The sequence below is a fragment of the Lipotes vexillifer genome, unplaced genomic scaffold (genome assembly GCF_000442215.2).
Source record: "Lipotes vexillifer unplaced genomic scaffold, Lipotes_vexillifer_v1.1 scaffold1086, whole genome shotgun sequence".
Lineage (NCBI taxonomy): Eukaryota > Metazoa > Chordata > Mammalia > Artiodactyla > Lipotidae > Lipotes > Lipotes vexillifer.
Window position 1 is genome coordinate 1,021,339 of NW_006771242.1, and position 19,326 is coordinate 1,040,664.

A 19,326-nucleotide genomic window follows, 5' to 3' on the forward strand; every position below is an offset into this window, starting at 1 on the left:
GCTGTGAATCCAACTGTATTCACATAATGTCTTGCTTTATTCACGATTATGAGAAAGTAGCTCCACCTTTTCTCTGATGGTATAATTATTCATCAATTTCCCAGGCCAATACTATTCAAAAAGTAAGGAAAAAGAAAAATAATACGTGTTTTCTGAAAGACAAGCTTCTTTCACAACCTAAATATCAAGGAACAAAACAAAGCTGGCTTTGCACATAGACAAAACTGGCTGGGCTCTAAAAAGGAAGCAATGAAATCTCTTTCTAGGCCTCCCCACCAGCCATGCCCACTGAGTGCACCTGAGGCTTGGGGAGGCCTGCCTGCTGAGCACACCACAACTGGACATGGGCTGCCTTGCTACTTACGGAGAAAAGCCCAGCAAGTGACCGAGAGTTATGAAAAATTATCAGGCCTTATGAAATGCCTACTTTAAATGTCCATTTCCACAATCCTTATCTGCCCATGGCAGTAACAAAAACAAATGGCCTACCTAATTACTTCAGATTTATTCACAAGCTGATTTTTTTTCAAGAGAAGGGACTTCACCTCAGCACTCTTGGACATAAGTCAATGGTAAATTTTATAAAGGGAGAAGACGGTGTAATTACCTTCAAATATTAGGTATATAACGATCCTTGTACAAGAAGTTACTTGGATACAAAAGTATCACAAAAAAGTGATTTCCCTGGGAGGACAATTATAAGTTAAACAGGCAAATTCACGGAGGGCTAAGTTAAATCTTTTTAAGAAAACATATAATTAGTCATGTTAAAAAGTATGGATCATTGCTGCTGGAATCCTTTTCTAAGGTCAAAATCCATGCTTAAACCGCAAACTTATTCAACATATAAATTAATTTTTCCAAATCCGCACAAAATTGGCGATAAGCAGCTTATTTCGAAGTTTCAGGAAACTTAAAAAAGTTTTACTGCTTAAACCATAACTCGTTAAGGCTGGAGCGAAACAACAGGGAAAAAGTATCTGGTGCTGCCACCTAGAGGTAGATTCTGAATTTTAAAATGTACAAAACAGCTGCTACATAGAACTCCATTCGCAGTTACTGTCCCTCCAAAATGAAGCACTACCGTCAGAAATGACATTAAAGCAAAATCTTTATAATCACAGTTTCCATACATGCATATACAGGGCATAATCAATATTAAACTGCACACCATACAGTAAGTAACCACGGTAGTCTTTGAGCGAGCAAGAGATACAAAACTGAATTCCAAGTTCCTTATCTCTTCTAATGAGAGCTTTCTCTGAACAACTGGCTTAAAGAAACAAACTTTATGCCCCAGCTGAAAAGAGACCTTCCACTTCTACTAGACTAGCTTTTGACAGATGACTTCAATCATTTGGTCCAGCACAGAGTAAAAGGAGGAGCAGCCTCCTTGGGCTTGGCGCCAGTTACGTGGGGGAAGAGCAGAGCAGGAGTGGAAATGATGTGTGCTTTAATTCAATCCTGTGGCTTGTCGTGACCCAGCCGCACCGTTTTGCTTGGGCTGCAGTGGGGGTGTGGGGGAGGGCAACAACGACGAGATGGGACAGAGGGGCAGCGGAACGAAATTAAAATACTGTCATTTATAATTAGAAAACTTATAGGATCTCACATTATTTTGGCAACAGGATCAAAGCTCTCATGTTTCCAGAAGTATTTATAGAAAGTATCATCACAGGCACTGGAGGGGAAGAGTTCAGCAGTGCCGTTTTATACTTAAGATCGCCACATTCTTATCACACATACCCCCGATGTAACACTTAGCACAGAATTATTTTTTTTACCACTGTATTTTCTAACAATTGTAAACTATCTGTTTTTAGAATGTTCACTTGCCTCCATTTCCAAGGAGTATTTAAAATACTCCAAACTCAAAGCATTAGGTTTAGAGGCTGATGCGTTTGACTAAATAATCTTCTTCCTCCAAAAGACAAGGTCTCTACTAGTGCAACTGCAAATAACTACAGTAAAGTCAATTACATGTGTTCATACATCTGGGGAAGAGGGAAAAATCCACATGAATGAAACTCCAAATGAGTAGAGTAACTGGTATTCCCAAGCAGTTGTCTGTAATATGAATCACTCAAACTACTAGAGAAGCTAATTAATGAAGTCTTACTGTGAATATTTTTTTCTAAAAATTTCTTCTAGGAAATGAATCCTTTCCACGAATCCAAGCTTTCATATAGCTGGACTTCTCAGAGAACAATACACAAACTGAAAACTTAGTAGGATTAAAAGAAAAGATATTTAATGAATTTTTAAAAGGTGACTGCTACATCCATAAAAACCCTCGTATAAGAAAGTTCATAGCAGCTTTATTCATAATAACCATAAACTGGAAACAATCTAATGTCCATCAACAGGAGGATGAATAAACAAACTGGTATAATCTACCATGGAATACTACTCTGCAATGAAAAAGATAGGATACTGACATGCAACAAGATGGATGAATCTCAAAAATACGCTAAGTGAAAGAAGCTGAACACAAAAAGTATATAACAGAGGAGATTATTTATATAAAATTCTAGCATAGGCAAAACTAAACTATGGTCCTAGAATCAGATGAGTGGCTGCTTTTGTGAGGGGGAGGGTATGGACTGGGGTGAGTGCAATGGAACTCTCTAGGCAATGGAAATATTGTTTTGATAAACTGTTCGCATAATACTCTTAACGCTGTACATTTCAATGTACATAAATTATACTTGAAAACAAAAACATTCCAAATAGAAGATGTTTGTGATATATATTAAAAACATTTCAAGCAGAAGATGTTTGTGATATATATTTCCAAAGAACTCATTCAGAATATAAAAGGAATGCCTGCAAATCAATAAGAAAAAGACAACTCAACAGGAAAGCAGAAAAAGACTTGGACAGCTCACAAAAGAAGATATTCAAATGGCCAATAAGCATAAGAACGGTGCTCAACTTTTATTAGTCATCAAAGAAACACAAATTAAAACCACAACATTATGCCACCACATAAAATGAAGGAGAGAGGAAACACCAAGTATTGGTAAGAATGTCGAGCACTCAAACACTGCTAGTAGCGGGTCTAAATTAGTAGGACCACTTTGGAAAATTGGTAATATCTACTAAAGCTGAACATACATGTTCCCTATGACCTAGCAGTTCTCCATCTAAGTATATACCCAACAAAAATATATACAATTGTTCTACAAAAGACATGTGCAAGAATGCCCAAAGCAGCACTATTCATAACCACCCAGAGTGGAAAGAACCCATAGGTAGGTAAGTCACACACTGTAGTATATTCATACAAGACAGAAATGAAGTACGACCACATGGACCCATCTCACAAACATACTGAATGAAAGTAGCCAGACATAAAGAGTAAAGACATAATTTATACAGCATCGAAATATAAGAAAACTTCATCTATGATGTTAGAAGTCACGATAGTAATTTTCTGGTGGGGCATGGAGGATAATTTCTAGAAGGAAATACGAGGGAGCTTCTGAGAATGTAGTAATATATTGTTTCTTGAGCTCAGGACTGACTGCACTGGTATGTGTTTACTTTAGCAAAATTCCTCAAGCTGTTCAGTTAGGCTTTTGCATACTTTTCGGTACGTATGTTATACAAGAAATTCACACTGATTTCTCATACCACATACAAAAATAAATTCAAAATGGATGAACTTAAATGTAAGACCTGAAACCATAGAACTCCCAGAAAAAACGTAAGTACATTCTTTGACATTGGTCTTAGCAATATTTTTCTGGATATGTCTTCTCAGGCAAGGGAAACAAAAGCAAAAATAAACAAACAGGACCACATCAAACTAAAAAGCATTTGCACAGGGAAAGAAACTATCAACAAAATGAAAAGGCAGCCCACTTAAATGGGAGAAGATATCTGCAAATAACATATCCGATAAGGAGTTAATATCCAAAAATATACAAAGCACTCATACAACTCAACACCAAAAAAACAAACAACCTGATTAGAAAAATGGGCAGAGAACGTGAATAGACATTTCTCCAAAGAAGACCAACAGATGGCCAACAGGCACATGAAAAGATGCTCAACTTCACTAATCATCAGGGAAATGCAAATCAAAACCACAGTGAGATATTGCCTCACACCTGTCAGAATGGCTATCATCAAGAAGACAACAAGTAACAAGTGTTATCAAGGATGTAGAGTAAAGGGAACCCCTGTGCACTGCTGGTGGGATTCTACGTTTTTACAACCACTATAGAAAACAGTATTGAGGTTCCTCAAAAACTTAAAAATAGAACTGCCATACAATCCATACAGTTTCGCTTCTGAGTATTTACCAGGAAAAAAACAAAACACTAACTCAAAAAGACTCATGTACTGCAATGTTCACTGCAGCATTATTTCCAATAGCCAAGATACAGAAGCGACCTAAGGGCCCAACAATAGATGAATGGATAAAGATGATGTGGTGTACACACACACACACGAATATTACTTAGCCATAAAAAATTGAAAGCTTGCCATTTTTGACATGAATGGATCTAGAGTGTATTATGCCAAGTGAAATAAGTCAGAGAAAGACAAATACCACATGATCTCACTATATGTGAAATCTAAAAGCCAAAACAAAAGGAAAACAGAGTCACAGATTCAGAGAGCAAATGGGTGACTGCCAAAAGGGAGAGGGAGTCAGGTGGGAGGGGATAGGCAAAGGGGATTAAGAGGTAGAAAGCTCTGGGCTTCCCTGGTGGCGCAGTGGTTGAGAGTCCGCCTGCCGAGGCAGGGGACACGGGTTCGTGCCCCGGTCCAGGAAGATCCCACATGCTGCGGAGCGGCTGGGCCCGGGAGCCATGGCCGCTGAGCCTGTGCGTCCGGACCCTGTGCTCCGCAACGGGAGAGGCCACAACAGTGAGAGGCCCGCGTACCGCAGGAAAAAAAAAAAAAAAAAAAAAAAGGAGGTAGAAAGGTCCAGTTATATAATAAATAAATCATGGGGATGTAACATAATGAATATGGTCAATAATACTGTAATAACTTTGTATGGGGACAGAGGGTTATTAGATTTACTGTGGTGATCATCTCATAATGCTTGCAAATGTCAAAGCACTACACAGTATACCTAGAACTAACATAATATTGTACATCAACTATATTTCAATTAAAGAAAAAGAAAATTCACACTGAAGAAGGTAGGAAAAGTAAGTAGTAAGCATCTCTCATGATCTATCTCTGAGTTTGCTTCAAAATGTGTTAGATTGCCACCAGACATTATGTACCTCCTCACAGATGTACACACCATTACCTAGGAAGCTGGATTAGCAAAAACTAAACTAGACTGAAATATGGGCAGCTCTTTAGATATAACTACCATTTTACAGGAAATAGATGGGAGAGAGGGATGCGTTAAAGGATACCACTAGGACGCAATTGGCTAACTCCAGAATAAGGGACATTCCACATGACAAAAATCACCAGTTTCCTTAAATAAATTGGATCAAAAAAGAAAAGAAAAGAAAAGAAGAAATAGAGAAGATTAACTATCATATGGACTCTGACTGGATTCCAATTCAAAGGAGGAGCTTCTTTTTTTAAAGAAAAATGCATTCACAGTACGATTAGGGAAATACATTTATTGGTCATGTGATGAAATGAAGGAACTGTGTTTTTTCCCCTAGTGATAATATTGTAGTTTTGCTGAAAAGGGGGAAACCTTGTCTGTTAGAAATGCAAAATGAAATATTTAAAGATAAAATGATATGTTGTCTAGAATTCACTTCAAAATCATCAGAGGAGGTGAAGAAGAGGAGTAACATTGGCCAGAGCTGCAGATGGCTGGAGCTGGGTGATGAGCATCTGGGGGATTCTTACACAGTTTTCTCTACTACTGTACATGCTTGGAATTTTCCATAACAAAAAAGTTTAAAATACTGCAGGATCTAATTTAATGATAAACAACTGACTACACAAGTGGCAAACAACTGAAGCTGCCTTCCACCACCAACAAACCTCTCCATAAGATAAATGGAAATTTTCTGAGTATTTTAAAAGAAATAATATCCAAACCTTTGGGTTAAATAAACCCTCAAGAGTCTTATTGTCCTGCAAAAGATAACTCCCAAAATCTTGAAGAAAAGAAAAAATTCTTTTCTTTTTTTTGTTTTTTGGACAGCACTCTCATAACCGCACGTGATTATTTGTAATGCCCTCGATGACAGCCCTGAACGTGAATTTGAACTTAATGAAACCTGTACCTCTGAACAGGAAAAAAACCTTATTTTTAGACCTGAGAAAACACAGTAACTTTATGCTGAAAAAATATTTGGGAAATAAAATAACACAAATAAAACAGACCAAGGCTGCTTCTCTTACACAAAGGCCTGCCTCTCCAGCTATGTTGGTAGATAAAAAAAAAACAAAACCGTTTTTCTTCCCTTCTGACTTTGTAAAAACTGTCTTATTTTTAGGATTAGGAGTATTTATATTTTTTCACCAAGGAGGAACCTAATATTCGCCACCTTCACTCGTTTCTGTCTTATTCATATGTATACATTTAACATAGTTTAAGTATTTGTGCACAATGCTGTATTCAGCTTTTCATTTGTTACGTCTTATTCATTCTTCTATAGGCTACACAATCTTGACGTCATTTTAGTATGCTTAATATGATGATCTTAAAAATATTGATCTAGGGCTTCCCTGGTGGCGCAGTGGTTGAGAGTCCGCCTGCCAATGCAGGGGACACGGGTTCGTGCCCCGGTCCGGGAAGATCCCACGTGCCGTGGAGCGGCTGGGCCCGTGAGCCATGGCCACTGAGCTTGCGCGCCCGTAACGGGAGAGGCCACAACAGTGAGAGGCCCGCGTAATGCAAAAAAAAAACAAAAAAAAAAATTGATCTATACTTAATAATACAATATTGTATACTTGAAAGTTCCTGCGAGTAGATCTTAAACATTCTTACCACACTTCCCCTGCCCCCAAAGAGTTAACTACGTGAGGTGATGGATGTGTTCATTATCTCGATCTTGGTAATCATTCTACAATATAAACGTGCATCAAATCACCACGTTGTACACTTTAAAAGCATACAATTAGGGAATTCCCTGGTGGTCCAGTGGTTAGGACTCAGCACTTCCACTGCTGGGGCCGCGGGTACCATCCCTGGTCGGGGAACTAAGATCCCAAAAGCCGCACAGCGTGGCATGCATGCGTGCGTACATACATACATACATACGTACATAGAATTATATTTGCTAATTATTCCTCAATAAAGTTAAATTTTTAAAAAATTGATCTAACTTAAATAATTTGAGAAATCCCCATTTTCCTTTGGAAACTCCAAGCTTTACAGAGTTCGAAATCACTACACAAAGCAATTACTCTAAACATGCTCTGGTGTGGCTCCAAGTTCTTAGAGGTGTGCCTGGGTCAAATGAGCAGCACTACCTCGGGCCCTCAGCACAGGGAGCCAGTGACACAGAAACAAGCACCGTGTGCTCGCCTTATAGGGACTGCGGTGCAAGGCAGTGCAATGGATACCTTTCATGAGGCTCTCTGTGAATTCCCTTGTGTGTCCTGAAGAGCAGCTGGGATGGCCTGGGCTACCCCTGAAAGTTGGAGCCCTGCTGCTTATCACTGGGCTGCAAGGACAAGTGGGAGGTGGGGACAGGCAGCCACTCCCGACTCCACACTGGCCTCTGCAAGGCACATGCCCACAATGCCTCAAACGCCTCCATTTTTATAAACTCTTCCCAGGTGGCCCCAGCTAGAAGTGGTCTCTGCTTCCCCCAAACACTGAAACTCCTTTATTCTACCTCTTTGGGGACATGTACTTGTGCTGTCCACTAGACTTCCCCACAACAGGGAAATCGACTCAACAGGCTGGGCTGTGATGTGAGCAAAGGAGCCATGGCTGACTCAACTTCGTACCCCTCACAGCTCCCATTACACTGCTGAGCACAGCAGGTCATCAACATTCATCTGCTCCATGGATGCATAAGTAGGTTGGGACTAAGTAGGCTGGGAGCATGAGCCATTTGATAACGCGCTTGGAATGGCGCTCCAGCCTGGAAGGGGCGGTTCTCACCCACTGAGAAGACTTACTATCCTACACTGCATCTGGTGTGATCTTACTTCTGAAATTTTACTATGAATTATGTCACAGAAAATATTTAAGGTTTGGAAATGTTGGTCATGTACGTACATTCTTCTGAGAGCTTCATCATGAAAAGAGCGAAGTCTTGATCAACAAAGTAATGCCTGAGGCACTTGCTGGTGGCATCATTCCACTTCCAACTACCTGTGCTTTTCCCCCAGCGCCACGCCACCACCTTTTGTAGGTATATCTCCCCGGGTCTACCAAAGGCACCCCCAAACATGGTGTGGCCCGCTGCTGCACTTATTTTCTTAGAAGATATCACGGTACCCTGTCTACTGACAAAAAGTACCTTCTGTAAGGTGGGTGGTATGGGCCATTTTTTTTAAAAGGGGGGATTATTACTTCCCAATCTAACTCAGGAACACACCGGGTTAAGTGTGCTGTCTTGTTCTAAGCACAACTTTCACAGATTAAATGTTAAATTCTCAAGTTCTTCAAACATCAATAATTTCTCAGGACCAATGAAAAAACTGCCCTGATAGGCAAATGCCTGAAATTTTATCACTGACCATGAAGAAAGGTATTTGACAGTTATTGTACAAATCATTCCTCATCGGAGGAAAGATATTATATAATTTTAAGTACTGTTATGCATAATTATAAATTTATTGAAAGATGAAATTCAGGAATGGACTTTAGAATATTCTAATCCCCAGCCTGTTTTGCTAGGTACAGAAGACTATTTGGATGTTGGAGCATACTGTGAATATTTCACCCACAGGATATAGAGAGCTTTCATTAGAACAAGAGAGAAAAAAAAACCCTATAGTCTGGAGAACAAAAGCTGAGAGTTCCAAGTTTTAGCGGCCATGTTTCCCATAGGGCTATTCCCATAGGGCTAATACTACATTTTTTTCTATTCACAGATGGAAAAGAGTAAAATTTAGCTTTATTTAAGCCCAACAGCAATAATCTTGTATGGGTTTCAGAAAAATGATACACATTTTACTGTGGGATAATGAGGACCATTAGTTATTAGGGAGAACAAATTATTCTCTTTCAATACAACAGACGTATTCATTCACTCATTTAATAGACTGTCCTCTCTCCTTTTCACTGAAATGACCTTCCCATACAGAACACCTGGCCATGCAACATGCCACCAGACAGACTTCAGGAGGTATCCTGATGGGGAGAAATAGAGAATTTCCAAAGTGAAGCCACAGGATAAAACCAACACTTGATGCTTGCCTTTCATTTCAAGGAAAGCAGTATAAAGGCAATAGAAAAAGAAGTAGTTGAAAAATATAGTTGCTCTCCACAAAAGAGTCTTAAAAATAAAAAATCATGAACTTAATAATTTTCCTAAATGAAATTATGCCATTATTCCTGATTTCTTTATACTAGCTAAAAGGACAAAGTAGCGAACTTCACTGAAGTTTCTACACTGTCATACATTTCATTAACCAAAGATAAAAACTACATTAAAGGCAAGAGAATTATTTTATGTCTGTGATTAGGCAGTTGGAGGGCTTGTATTTTATGTATACATCTGCAGACTTCAACTTATTTAACGGTGTCAGTTCACTAACGGCAGTTTTTTTTAATATAAAGGAAAAACAGATTTAGAACTTTAAAAACAAATTACAATAATTGTATGCCTATAGCTTGCACCTCTTAGAAACCATGCACCCCTAACACTCTTCCGCTTACTTCCCCACCACTTCCCTACCTCCTCCCTTCTCCTCTAAAACCACAGGCTAAGTGAGAACTGATAACAGGGGCCTCAAATCCCCTAGTGAAGAACAGCCACCGAATTTTCACTTGGGGTAGAGGAATAAAGGACACAGATCAAAATGCAGCTCCCAAATAGGGCAGGGGGCAAACGCCTGCAAAGATCTGCCCAGGAACCTTCAATGTTTTTTCTACAGATCTTCACGGGGACTGGCACTTGCTGTTCCGCCCTTCATTACTGTGGACGCTCCTACGAGGAAAGAGGGATAGATAAAGGACTAGGAGATTTACTACGAATGTAGATAGGTATGTGGATACCGTTGGTGACGGCCGGGGCTGCGGTGGGAGGAGGCACACTGTGCAATGATGACAACTTCACATGTCTTCAGCATAAAAACTACTGCCAAACACCAGAAGACAAAAACGAGAAAAAGAAGGTACAAAGGGGAGCGGCAGCAGCTCCTTCAGAGCTAGAAACACAGGCCCTTCAGCAGCTCCAAGCGGCTACCTGGCACCAAGAGCTTTCAGGTGATGGGGTAGGAGAGATGGGGATGTGTTGAGACCACGCACAAGCATGACAGGTCCCCTCTGTAGGCTGAGCCTGGTCAGTAATAGCAAGAACACTCTGAAGATGGGGCCCACTAGGCTACTGGCTTGGAAAATGATTTGTGAAAACTGGATTCATAAGACAGTCACAATGATGAGAAAGTTTCGTCTTTAAGCAGCCACAATCTGCCTGCTGTTTAATTGATATGAAAATGATCTTAAATATGACCCTGCAACCACGAAATCAGTCTGGTCTCCTCCAAGTATGGCCAGTCTTGAGACATCTGAGCAGGCATCAGGCTGTTTACCAGCCAGGATCCACCGCCTTCTACTCTACAGCTCTTCTGCCGAAAATACAAGGCTTCACCCTTATCTGTTAAACGTCACTCACAAGATGAGGCTTGTTCCAGCTACCTCTCCTCGGTTCTGGGCCACTGGAAAATTCAGAACCAAAGAAGGAAAGGGCAATGGTGAGCCTATGAAGCAGGCTCTTGATGATCCAAATGGAAAACCTGGAAGATCTACTCTAAAAAACAAATGCTTCTGCGGAGGGGCTGTCAGCGGTGCTGGGGGTTTGCAGTGGGGCGAGGAGGAAGTACAAAGCTGAAGCTCCCGGGCCTTCACACCCACCCACGCCACCACGCTCCCGGCTGAGGGCATGTGTCACAGCCTCCCAGAGCTAAGAAGAGGTGGTGGCTACAAGCACAAGCTTTGCAGTCACGCAGAGCTGGGTCCCAGACCAACTACGGTCGGCCACTCACTAGCTATGTGACAAGACCAAGTTAGTTACCTCTCTAAGCCTCAGCTTTCTTCTCTGTAAAATGAAGGAAACAACATAGCCTCATGGGGTTACTGAAAGGATTAAATGATATAACATATGCAAAGTACTTATTACACTTTCCAATAGAGTAAGCACTCGAGGCAGAGGGGAGAAAAAAGAAGGAAGCTAAAAAATATTGTGCACTTACACTCCCTCCTCCCAGCTGAGGATTTATAAACATCATCAAATACAACTCAACTTTGAGAATACATTATATGATGATCTGGGTAGCAGAATTTTATCTTCCTAATTATGTTTTGCTTAGGCAAATGTCAAAAATGAGTTTCCACTTCCAGAGCAGACACTGATGGTGTGGGGGTGGGGGTGGGGGGGGGTGTCGGGACCCGCTGGTGGGAAGGAGCTCAGAAACATATTCAACAGGGGCAGTGTGGAAAGTATGTGACTTGATGATTCATCTGTCCAGTCTCAGTCCACAAACGCACAGAGAGCTAACTGCGTGCAAATCCCAGGAACTAGAGGAGTTTGAACATATTTCTGCAGAGGCCTGGCAGGGGGCTGGGGCGTGGCCACAACAGGCGTTCACTGCACACTCCCCCGCCCAGGCCTGTGCAGAGCATCTCATGTGTATCACTAATCGCTCCCTCAGAGCAACTCTAGAAACCAAGGCTGAGACCAAGCTTCAGAGGCTTCCCAAAGCCACAGAGCGCATGAGCGACAGGACCAGTGTTTGAACCCAGATCCCTATGATGCCAAAGCCCGTGTCTTAAGCCAGACTTATTCAATGAGAAGAGGAGGAGAATTTTCCATGAAGCATGGACAGATTAAACAATGCCATATTTAGGGGACCCTGAGTACACTAAATAAGAAGTCAGGCTAGAAATACAGGTTGGAGCTAAAAAGTTAGTCTATAACTGCCGAAGTCAGAGACTGTAAGATGTCAGTGGCAACAGGACTTATAGTGAGGAGCCAGCCAAGGACTTTATTAGGCACTTATTCTAAGAATATTCATCTTTGTGTACAATGGGATAGAGAGCAGAGAACTTAAAGCAATGTAACTCTCATCATGCTGGTCATCTAGAAAGGAAATCAGGGCTGGTTATGAAATACATTTCTAAGCAAGAGATGACAATCTGGTGATCTGGCAAAAAGTCTGAGAAACAATGAGGTTTCAGGGTTGGCTGGCACCTCCAGAGTGATGAGAAATTAGGAATCAACTAATTCCTAGAAGATAATGAGTCCAGTTTTAGAAGAATTTTTAAAAGCAAGAGCAGGATACTCAAAAGGAATTGAATACAACAAGTTAAACGTTTTAATGTTAAAAAAGCTGTGTATTCTCACTCCATACAAAAACACATTTAGAGACTGAGACAAGAGGAAACAATAATCAAGATACAATGAATCTTCTTATTAAGTGAAGCTCACTGATTAAAGTGACAATGATGTAGGGACTTCCCTGGTAGCGCAGCGGTTAAGAATCCACCTGCCAATGCAGGGGACACAGGTTCGAGACCTGCTCCAGGAAGATCCCACATGCCACAGAGCAACTAAGCCTGTGTGCCACAACTACTGAGCCTGCCCTCTACAGCCCGCAAGCCACAACTACTGAGCCCACGTGCTGCAACTAAAGCCCATGCTCCACAAGAGACGCCACCGCAATGAAAAGTAGCCCCTACTCGCCACAACTTCGCACACAGCAATGAAGACCCAACGCAGCTAAAAAATAAACAAATTTTTTAAAAAAAGCAGGGCTTCCCTGGTGGCACAGTGGTTGAGAATCTGCCTGCCAATGCAGGGGACACGGGTTCGAGCCCTGGTCTGGGAAGATCCCACATGCCGGGGAGCAGCTAGGCCCGTGAGCCACAACTGCTGAGCCTGCATGTCTGGAGCCTGTGCTCCATAACAAGAGAGGCCGCAGTAGTGAGAGGCCCGTGCACCGCGATGAAGAGTGGCCCCCGCTTGCCACAACTGGAGAAAGCCCTTGCACAGAAACGAAGACCAAACACAGCCATAAATAAATAAATAATTTAAAAATAAATAAATAAAATAAAATAAAATTGCCTTTAAAAAAGAAAAAAAGAAAGAAATAGCTCATCACCATAAATCAGCTATAAGGATATATTAAAAAAAAAAAAAAAGCAACAACAATGTATGCTCAGAAACTAGGAGGGCGCCGAAAATCTTCTCTTATCCTTTCTTTTGCCGCCTCGCTCTCTCCCCACTCACCATCTGTTGACGGAGTGCCTCCCCTGGAGCAGGCATGTGCTTACAGAGGTAGCAAGCCTGTGGGGTTCATATAGGAGGGGAGATAGACATTAACCAAACAAACACAAAAATAAATGCTCAACTACAAACAAAGAAGTGCTTGACATAGTACCGAGCCTCTAAACAGGGCTCCTGATGGGTAAGGGATGACCGCATGGGCTGCTGTTGCCAGGCAAGGGGCTACGTGAGTTCGGGACACTTACCTAACCACGTTGCAATGAGGACAGCATCAATTCCATCTATTGGCTCACAGATTCGAGCCACAACTGGGTGGATCTGCTGGGCCAGGTAGTACTGGGTGTCAATGCTTAAATTGTCCTGCTTCTGCAGCTGCTCGGGTGCATAGGCCCTCTGACTCCCAGTGAGGTTTGACCCATCCTACAAGAGGACGTGGTGCAGGTAAAGTTGTGAGAAATTCAATCACAATTACTTGCTTGGACAAAGAGAGGGACAACAATTCAAATTTTATATATTCAATTCCAAACACCATGAAATCCTTTTGGAAAACAGTTCAAATTTTATGTATTCAATTCCAAACACCAAGAAGCCCTTCTGACCTATTGGTGAACATTTCATATGCAACTAACAGGAGGAAGATCAAGGAGAACAACTCACCCACTGTCCAGGAATGTAAATCCAGCATGTGTTGTGTTCTATTTTTTGTTGAAACTCGAAACCAACAAGATGGCATGACTAGATTAAACAATTCCACCTGCCATATCACAGAAACACACCAGGAAGACTTGCTAACAAAGGCCTTTTAGGAGTCATGACAAAAAAAAAATGTGTGACCCTTTTATTATGTTAACTCAATCCCTCCTTGCAAGAATTCTAGTCCTATTATCATCTTAAAGACAGGGTGTGTGTGTGTGTGTGTGTGTCTGTGTGTGTGCGCGCGCGCAATATGTCTCAATGAGAGCTATATGTATCTCTGAGAAGAAAATGAGCAAGGGGAATAGACCAGTACACAAAACCCAAGAGCACTAACTTATGTATAAGATATAATAGGTAAGAGTAAAATTAAGAAAGTCGCCTTGGTGGAGTAGAGTGCTCTAGGAGCAAAATATCTGGCCACTGGAACGAAGGGCATGCTATTTTGCGCTGTTTACGCGGCTCTTCCTCAAGGAAAGGAAGAAGGGCCAGAGAGCCTCTTTTCAAGGCCTTCCTCTTCTCTTTACTGTCTAAAAATAAAAGTTGTGAAACTCTATATAATTGGCCCATATACAGTCCTGTGGGTGATGTCATCATCATCATCTGTGAATCAAAAAGCCATCATCAATCTACTGGACCAACATCCAACAACTCGCTCCACTCTTCCTCTTGTCTGCAACAACAGAATTTATTATTCAGATTCGTAAATTTTAACTATTCACAGCGCTCAGCTGCTCTGCAAAACTGATTATAATGTGAATCCTATTCTTTCAATCCTGCTACAATCAGTCCCTTCTCAGCTCAGTGACCAGCCCAAAGCAGAGGTAACCTTTCATACTGTTGTCTTACCAAAAACTGGAAGCATTGGCCTCTTTCTCTGGCTAGGCTCCTGATGGAAACAAACTGGGATGTTTATCAACTAGGTTCTACCTATGCTAAGATATAATGAAATAACTAGAAAGGAAGCAAACCTCAGATTAAAAGACTTGCTTATAACTATTTTTCAGGAGTTCACAATACAGTAAAAGAAATTAGGCAGAATTAATCAACTTTAATTGTTGCCTTTTTAGAAGTTTGATTTGTTAGATGAGAGTAAGGTGACAGCCAATAACAAAAAGTGTGAAAAATCCTTGGGCAGTGTCTTTATGCAACACAACTATATTCAGACTGCCTTTTAACAAACACATGAAATCTGACTGACTTATAGAATTGTAGTTTCTTTTTAAAACTGGTCTGTCCTTAAGATTATAGTAATGTTGAGTTTAAATTTTTTTAATAAAGAATAAAAACAAAATTTGTAGAGGCAAATTATTATTTTTTAAAAACGGCCCTTGAGTTACTTTCCAATATATCATTAGATGTTCTCATGTCAGGCATGTCTGTAAAAAAAACAGTTGAAAAAGTTCTAAGCATATTCTCAGTTGAAAAAGTTTTTCCCAAACATATTTCTTATTGTAGGTAAAAGCATCTGAGCTCGGGCTTCCCTGGTGGCGCAGTGGTTGAGAGTCCGCTTGCCGATGGAGGGGACACGGATTCGTGCCCTGGTCCGGGAAGATCCCACATGCCGCGGAGCAGCTGGGCCCGTGAGCCATGGCCGCTGAGCCTGCACGTCCGGAGCCTGTGCTCCGCAACGGGAGAGGCCACAACAGTGAGAGGCCCGCATACCGCAAAATAAACAAAAAAACAAACAAACAAAAAAATCTGAGCTCAAACATGACTAAACTCAAAAGAATTGGTAAGATGACAGATCTTCCTGTGTTACGTTGGAAAAACATTTAGGCTGTAACATAACATATATCCCTCAAAGACCTAATTCTCAAACCTAGCAAGACCTAATTCTCAAACCTAGCAAACACTTAGGCTGTGACATAAGATATATCCCTCAAAGACCTAATTCTCAAACCCATGGTATATGCAAAAACACATCCCATACACCTTTAAAAATAGACTGAGAAGCAATGTTGGTCTTCCTTGAAGTGCCCATGTAGTAATTTGTGAACTTCTCAAAGTACATACTTTACAGAGACAAACAGATTCAGACAATTCATTCAAAACTATGAGGTCATCTTTAGTAGGAAATCAATGGAAAAAACGTTTTAACAGATGACAAGTGGCGCCCTTAAAACAATTATGTTAAAGGCATGCCTTATGAAAATTATGTCCAATGAAAGTTAAATAGTTAAGGATTTAAAACTTAACCAACAAGTGGAAGTTGATTTAAGATCTCAGCAACTAATTCACATGGTTTAATAAGACTATGAACTACAATATAAATTACATACCACAAACATTACTCTCTGAATTCACCTGAATTTATAGTCTGAATAAGTTATCAGTAGAGTACTATATTCAAAATGTAAATTTTAAACAAAAAAGAACCTGTTTAGGAGATAGGTTATTCTTGAAGGGCACCTTTGCTTAGAGCAGTAAATAGTTCTCCTAAAAATGTGTCATCATACATTTTGAGAAACATATTCTAAAAATATAATTGTGTTAGGAAAGAGGAAGAATAACCTGAGTGCTTAAAAGCAAAAGAAGTAGGCAGCTTTGGTTAGCAAACATGCTGAAAGTGGGCATGTCCCACTGCTGGGGGACAAAGGCAAATTAAAGTCCTACAGCTTTTCTTGGGATACAGTGAGAAGAATAAATCAATAAAAGAAACATGAACTGTTCTTTTAACAAGCAAATAAGTTTACACCCAGCACCAGTCGAATGGGAAAAGGGTTGAAAATACATCAAATTGGATTTAGAATCAGCATTTTGAGCTTTTCTTATATCAGTAAGACCCAAGAAAAAGAAATCAAAAGACCTCAATATTCATACATGAAGGAATATAAGCTTGACTTTTGAAATACATTGATCATAGGACCATACATCTCCATTCCAGGTTTAGCGAAAACATAATTGTGGCTTGATTTCATTTTTAGATGCTATTTCAGAAAACCTATATAATTTTTCAAAGTTGTATGTTGCCATCTGCTCCTGTCATTAATAATCTTAACAGCTTTTCCATGTATGTGAATACCTAAGTGAAAAAAAAAAAAACCTAGCCTATTTACCAAATCTTTATTTGCATAATATGAAAATTGTTTTTTTGAGATGAGACTTGTCAGAGGCAATATGCAAAGCACATTAAGGGCTTGAGCGAGTCAGACATTTATGGAAATATTTTCCTGCAGGAATTGGCTTTCTGTAACAGTTCTTAATCAAGGGTAACCCTAGGAGGGAGACAGAGTCAAGTGCTGATTCCTGTCCATGTACTTAAATCATTTGTTATGTACATCATCTACAGTACCAAGCAGATATTAGCAGACGACTTCTACATTTTGAAAAGGCTCTCTGATTGCAAACCACATTGACTGTACTTTGACAAAGATCAATCACATTGAAGTTTAAGGCTTATCTAATTTTTTTTACTGTAATAACAAAAAGCAATATTTAATTAATTAAAAAGAACAGTCTTATTGAGATGAATTATGCCTTTTGGTAAACAGACCACACCATAGTAACTGTAAAGAATTTGGATAGAGGCTTTGACTCTGACTTTTTTTTTAAGCAGGGAGAAGGGATGAGATCCCTCCTTTGTTCTGACTGGAGTTAAGTGTTTTCAAAAAAAACACAAAACACAAAACACAAAACCAAAACCCTCTTCTGTTCTACCCTTTCTCCCTCTCTCTGACTGTTAGAGGCATGCTACTCTCAAAAGAAACTGGTCAGCGGTTTAAAACTGTTCCATAAGACCTAGAGGTTCCTGAGAGGTGTCTCATGGAACAGGAAGAAGACAAGAGGTGGGTTCTAGGCCCCCTTCACTCAAAAAAAAAAAAAGGACCTGGTTAGATAATCTGTGTCTTCTTCATAAGGTATCTTTTTAGGACATCTCACCTTTCTCCATAACCATGCATTTCGTATTTTTTTTCAAGTAATTATTTGAACAGGCTAGTGAAAAATGCATTTACTCTTTTGGTAGAATAATATTCACAATGGAAACTGCTGCAAAAGGAATGATAAAGGACTACTGCTGGATATACAAGCAAACTGGTAGACATTTTCATTCAAGTTAATTTCAGATTGAAACAGCAGCTACTGTTATATACCTGTCTCACCAAAGTAATTTCACTCAACCAAAACACTAGTCTCAAATGTTTTATAAAAATTTTAATAAAATGTCATACCCCTGACTAATGTTTTTAAATGCTGCAAAACCAACCAAGACTAAACCCTCTCTTTACAGCATCAATTATTTGGAAGAGTACTAAATAAGACACCATGGAGAGATGGATTTTACTATGGGCTCGGAATTGGTGTAAGCCTTATTTATTATGACAGTTTTACCTGACAGATGACATACGACACAGTATCTCCAGCTTTCACCTTTCTGCCTCCTTGAGAATTTATCCAGAGGGCAACATGTACATGAGGTAGGCTTTTTTTATCAGGATAATCCTGGGGATCCTTTGTCAACGCCTAAGAGAAAAAGATGGAACAAAAAGCCCCAAACTTTAAAATAAAACCTTTCTCACACAGATATACACTAAACATATCTCTGCTAGAATCACACCAGCCACATAAACATAAAAATGACAGCAGCTGTATGTAGAAAACAATGCCACAGGATCTTCAGACATTCTATCCTCAAGGCTCCTCTCTCCATTTAGTAACTAATATGACCAGATATAACCCTGAAAAAAAATAAATATGAGTTTCTGGGCCATGGCACAGAATACTTGGATATAAAGATTAAGACTGTGAATTCAGTCTTCTATGCAGCCTTAGAGTTCCTCCTAATGTCTGCAATTCTCTCACTGAATTAACTGATTAGTTAAGATGGATGGATAACGGTTACTCTGACTTAATGATCTGTTTCTCAAAGGCTTCTCGAGCCTAAATAAATCCCTAAGGCACCAGAAATCACTGGATTTACTCACACTGTCAATTTAAGCTCTCCAAAGGCAGAGTGAATGAGTTTTTAACAGAAAGTAAGCCCCACGAGAGCAGGAACACGTCAGCCTTGCCCACAGCTGCATTCAGAGGGCTCAGAACGATTCTTGGTGTGTAGCAGCAACCAAATGTTTGCAGAAGAAATTATTTCGCTCACTCTGCAATAATTCACTAAGTTCAAGCACTGTAAAGTACTGCAAGATGAATAAGACAGTCACTGGTCCTAAGTCACCTGCCATTAGCAGACGATTCCCCATTCCACAAAAAAACTCTCTAAAATAAGCTACATGTGCCAGAAGGGAGTGGTAAACTAAGTGTTACCGAGAGTTTAGAGAGGCAAAGATTG

The 19,326-nt window shown here is 40.2% G+C and overlaps 1 protein-coding gene across 1 annotated transcript in view; it reads right to left on the bottom strand.

The window, feature by feature from the left end:
* Nucleotides 1–19,326, bottom strand: part of POLA1 (DNA polymerase alpha 1, catalytic subunit) — a 308,279-nt gene that overhangs the window by 150,613 nt on the left and 138,340 nt on the right. The window contains exons 31-32 of the mRNA XM_007446575.1: nucleotides 18,375–18,506; nucleotides 13,595–13,769 (exon numbers count right to left, since the gene is read on the bottom strand). Coding sequence (XP_007446637.1) covers nucleotides 13,595–13,769; nucleotides 18,375–18,506 — 307 coding nt within the window. The remainder of the gene's footprint in view (nucleotides 1–13,594; nucleotides 13,770–18,374; nucleotides 18,507–19,326) is intronic.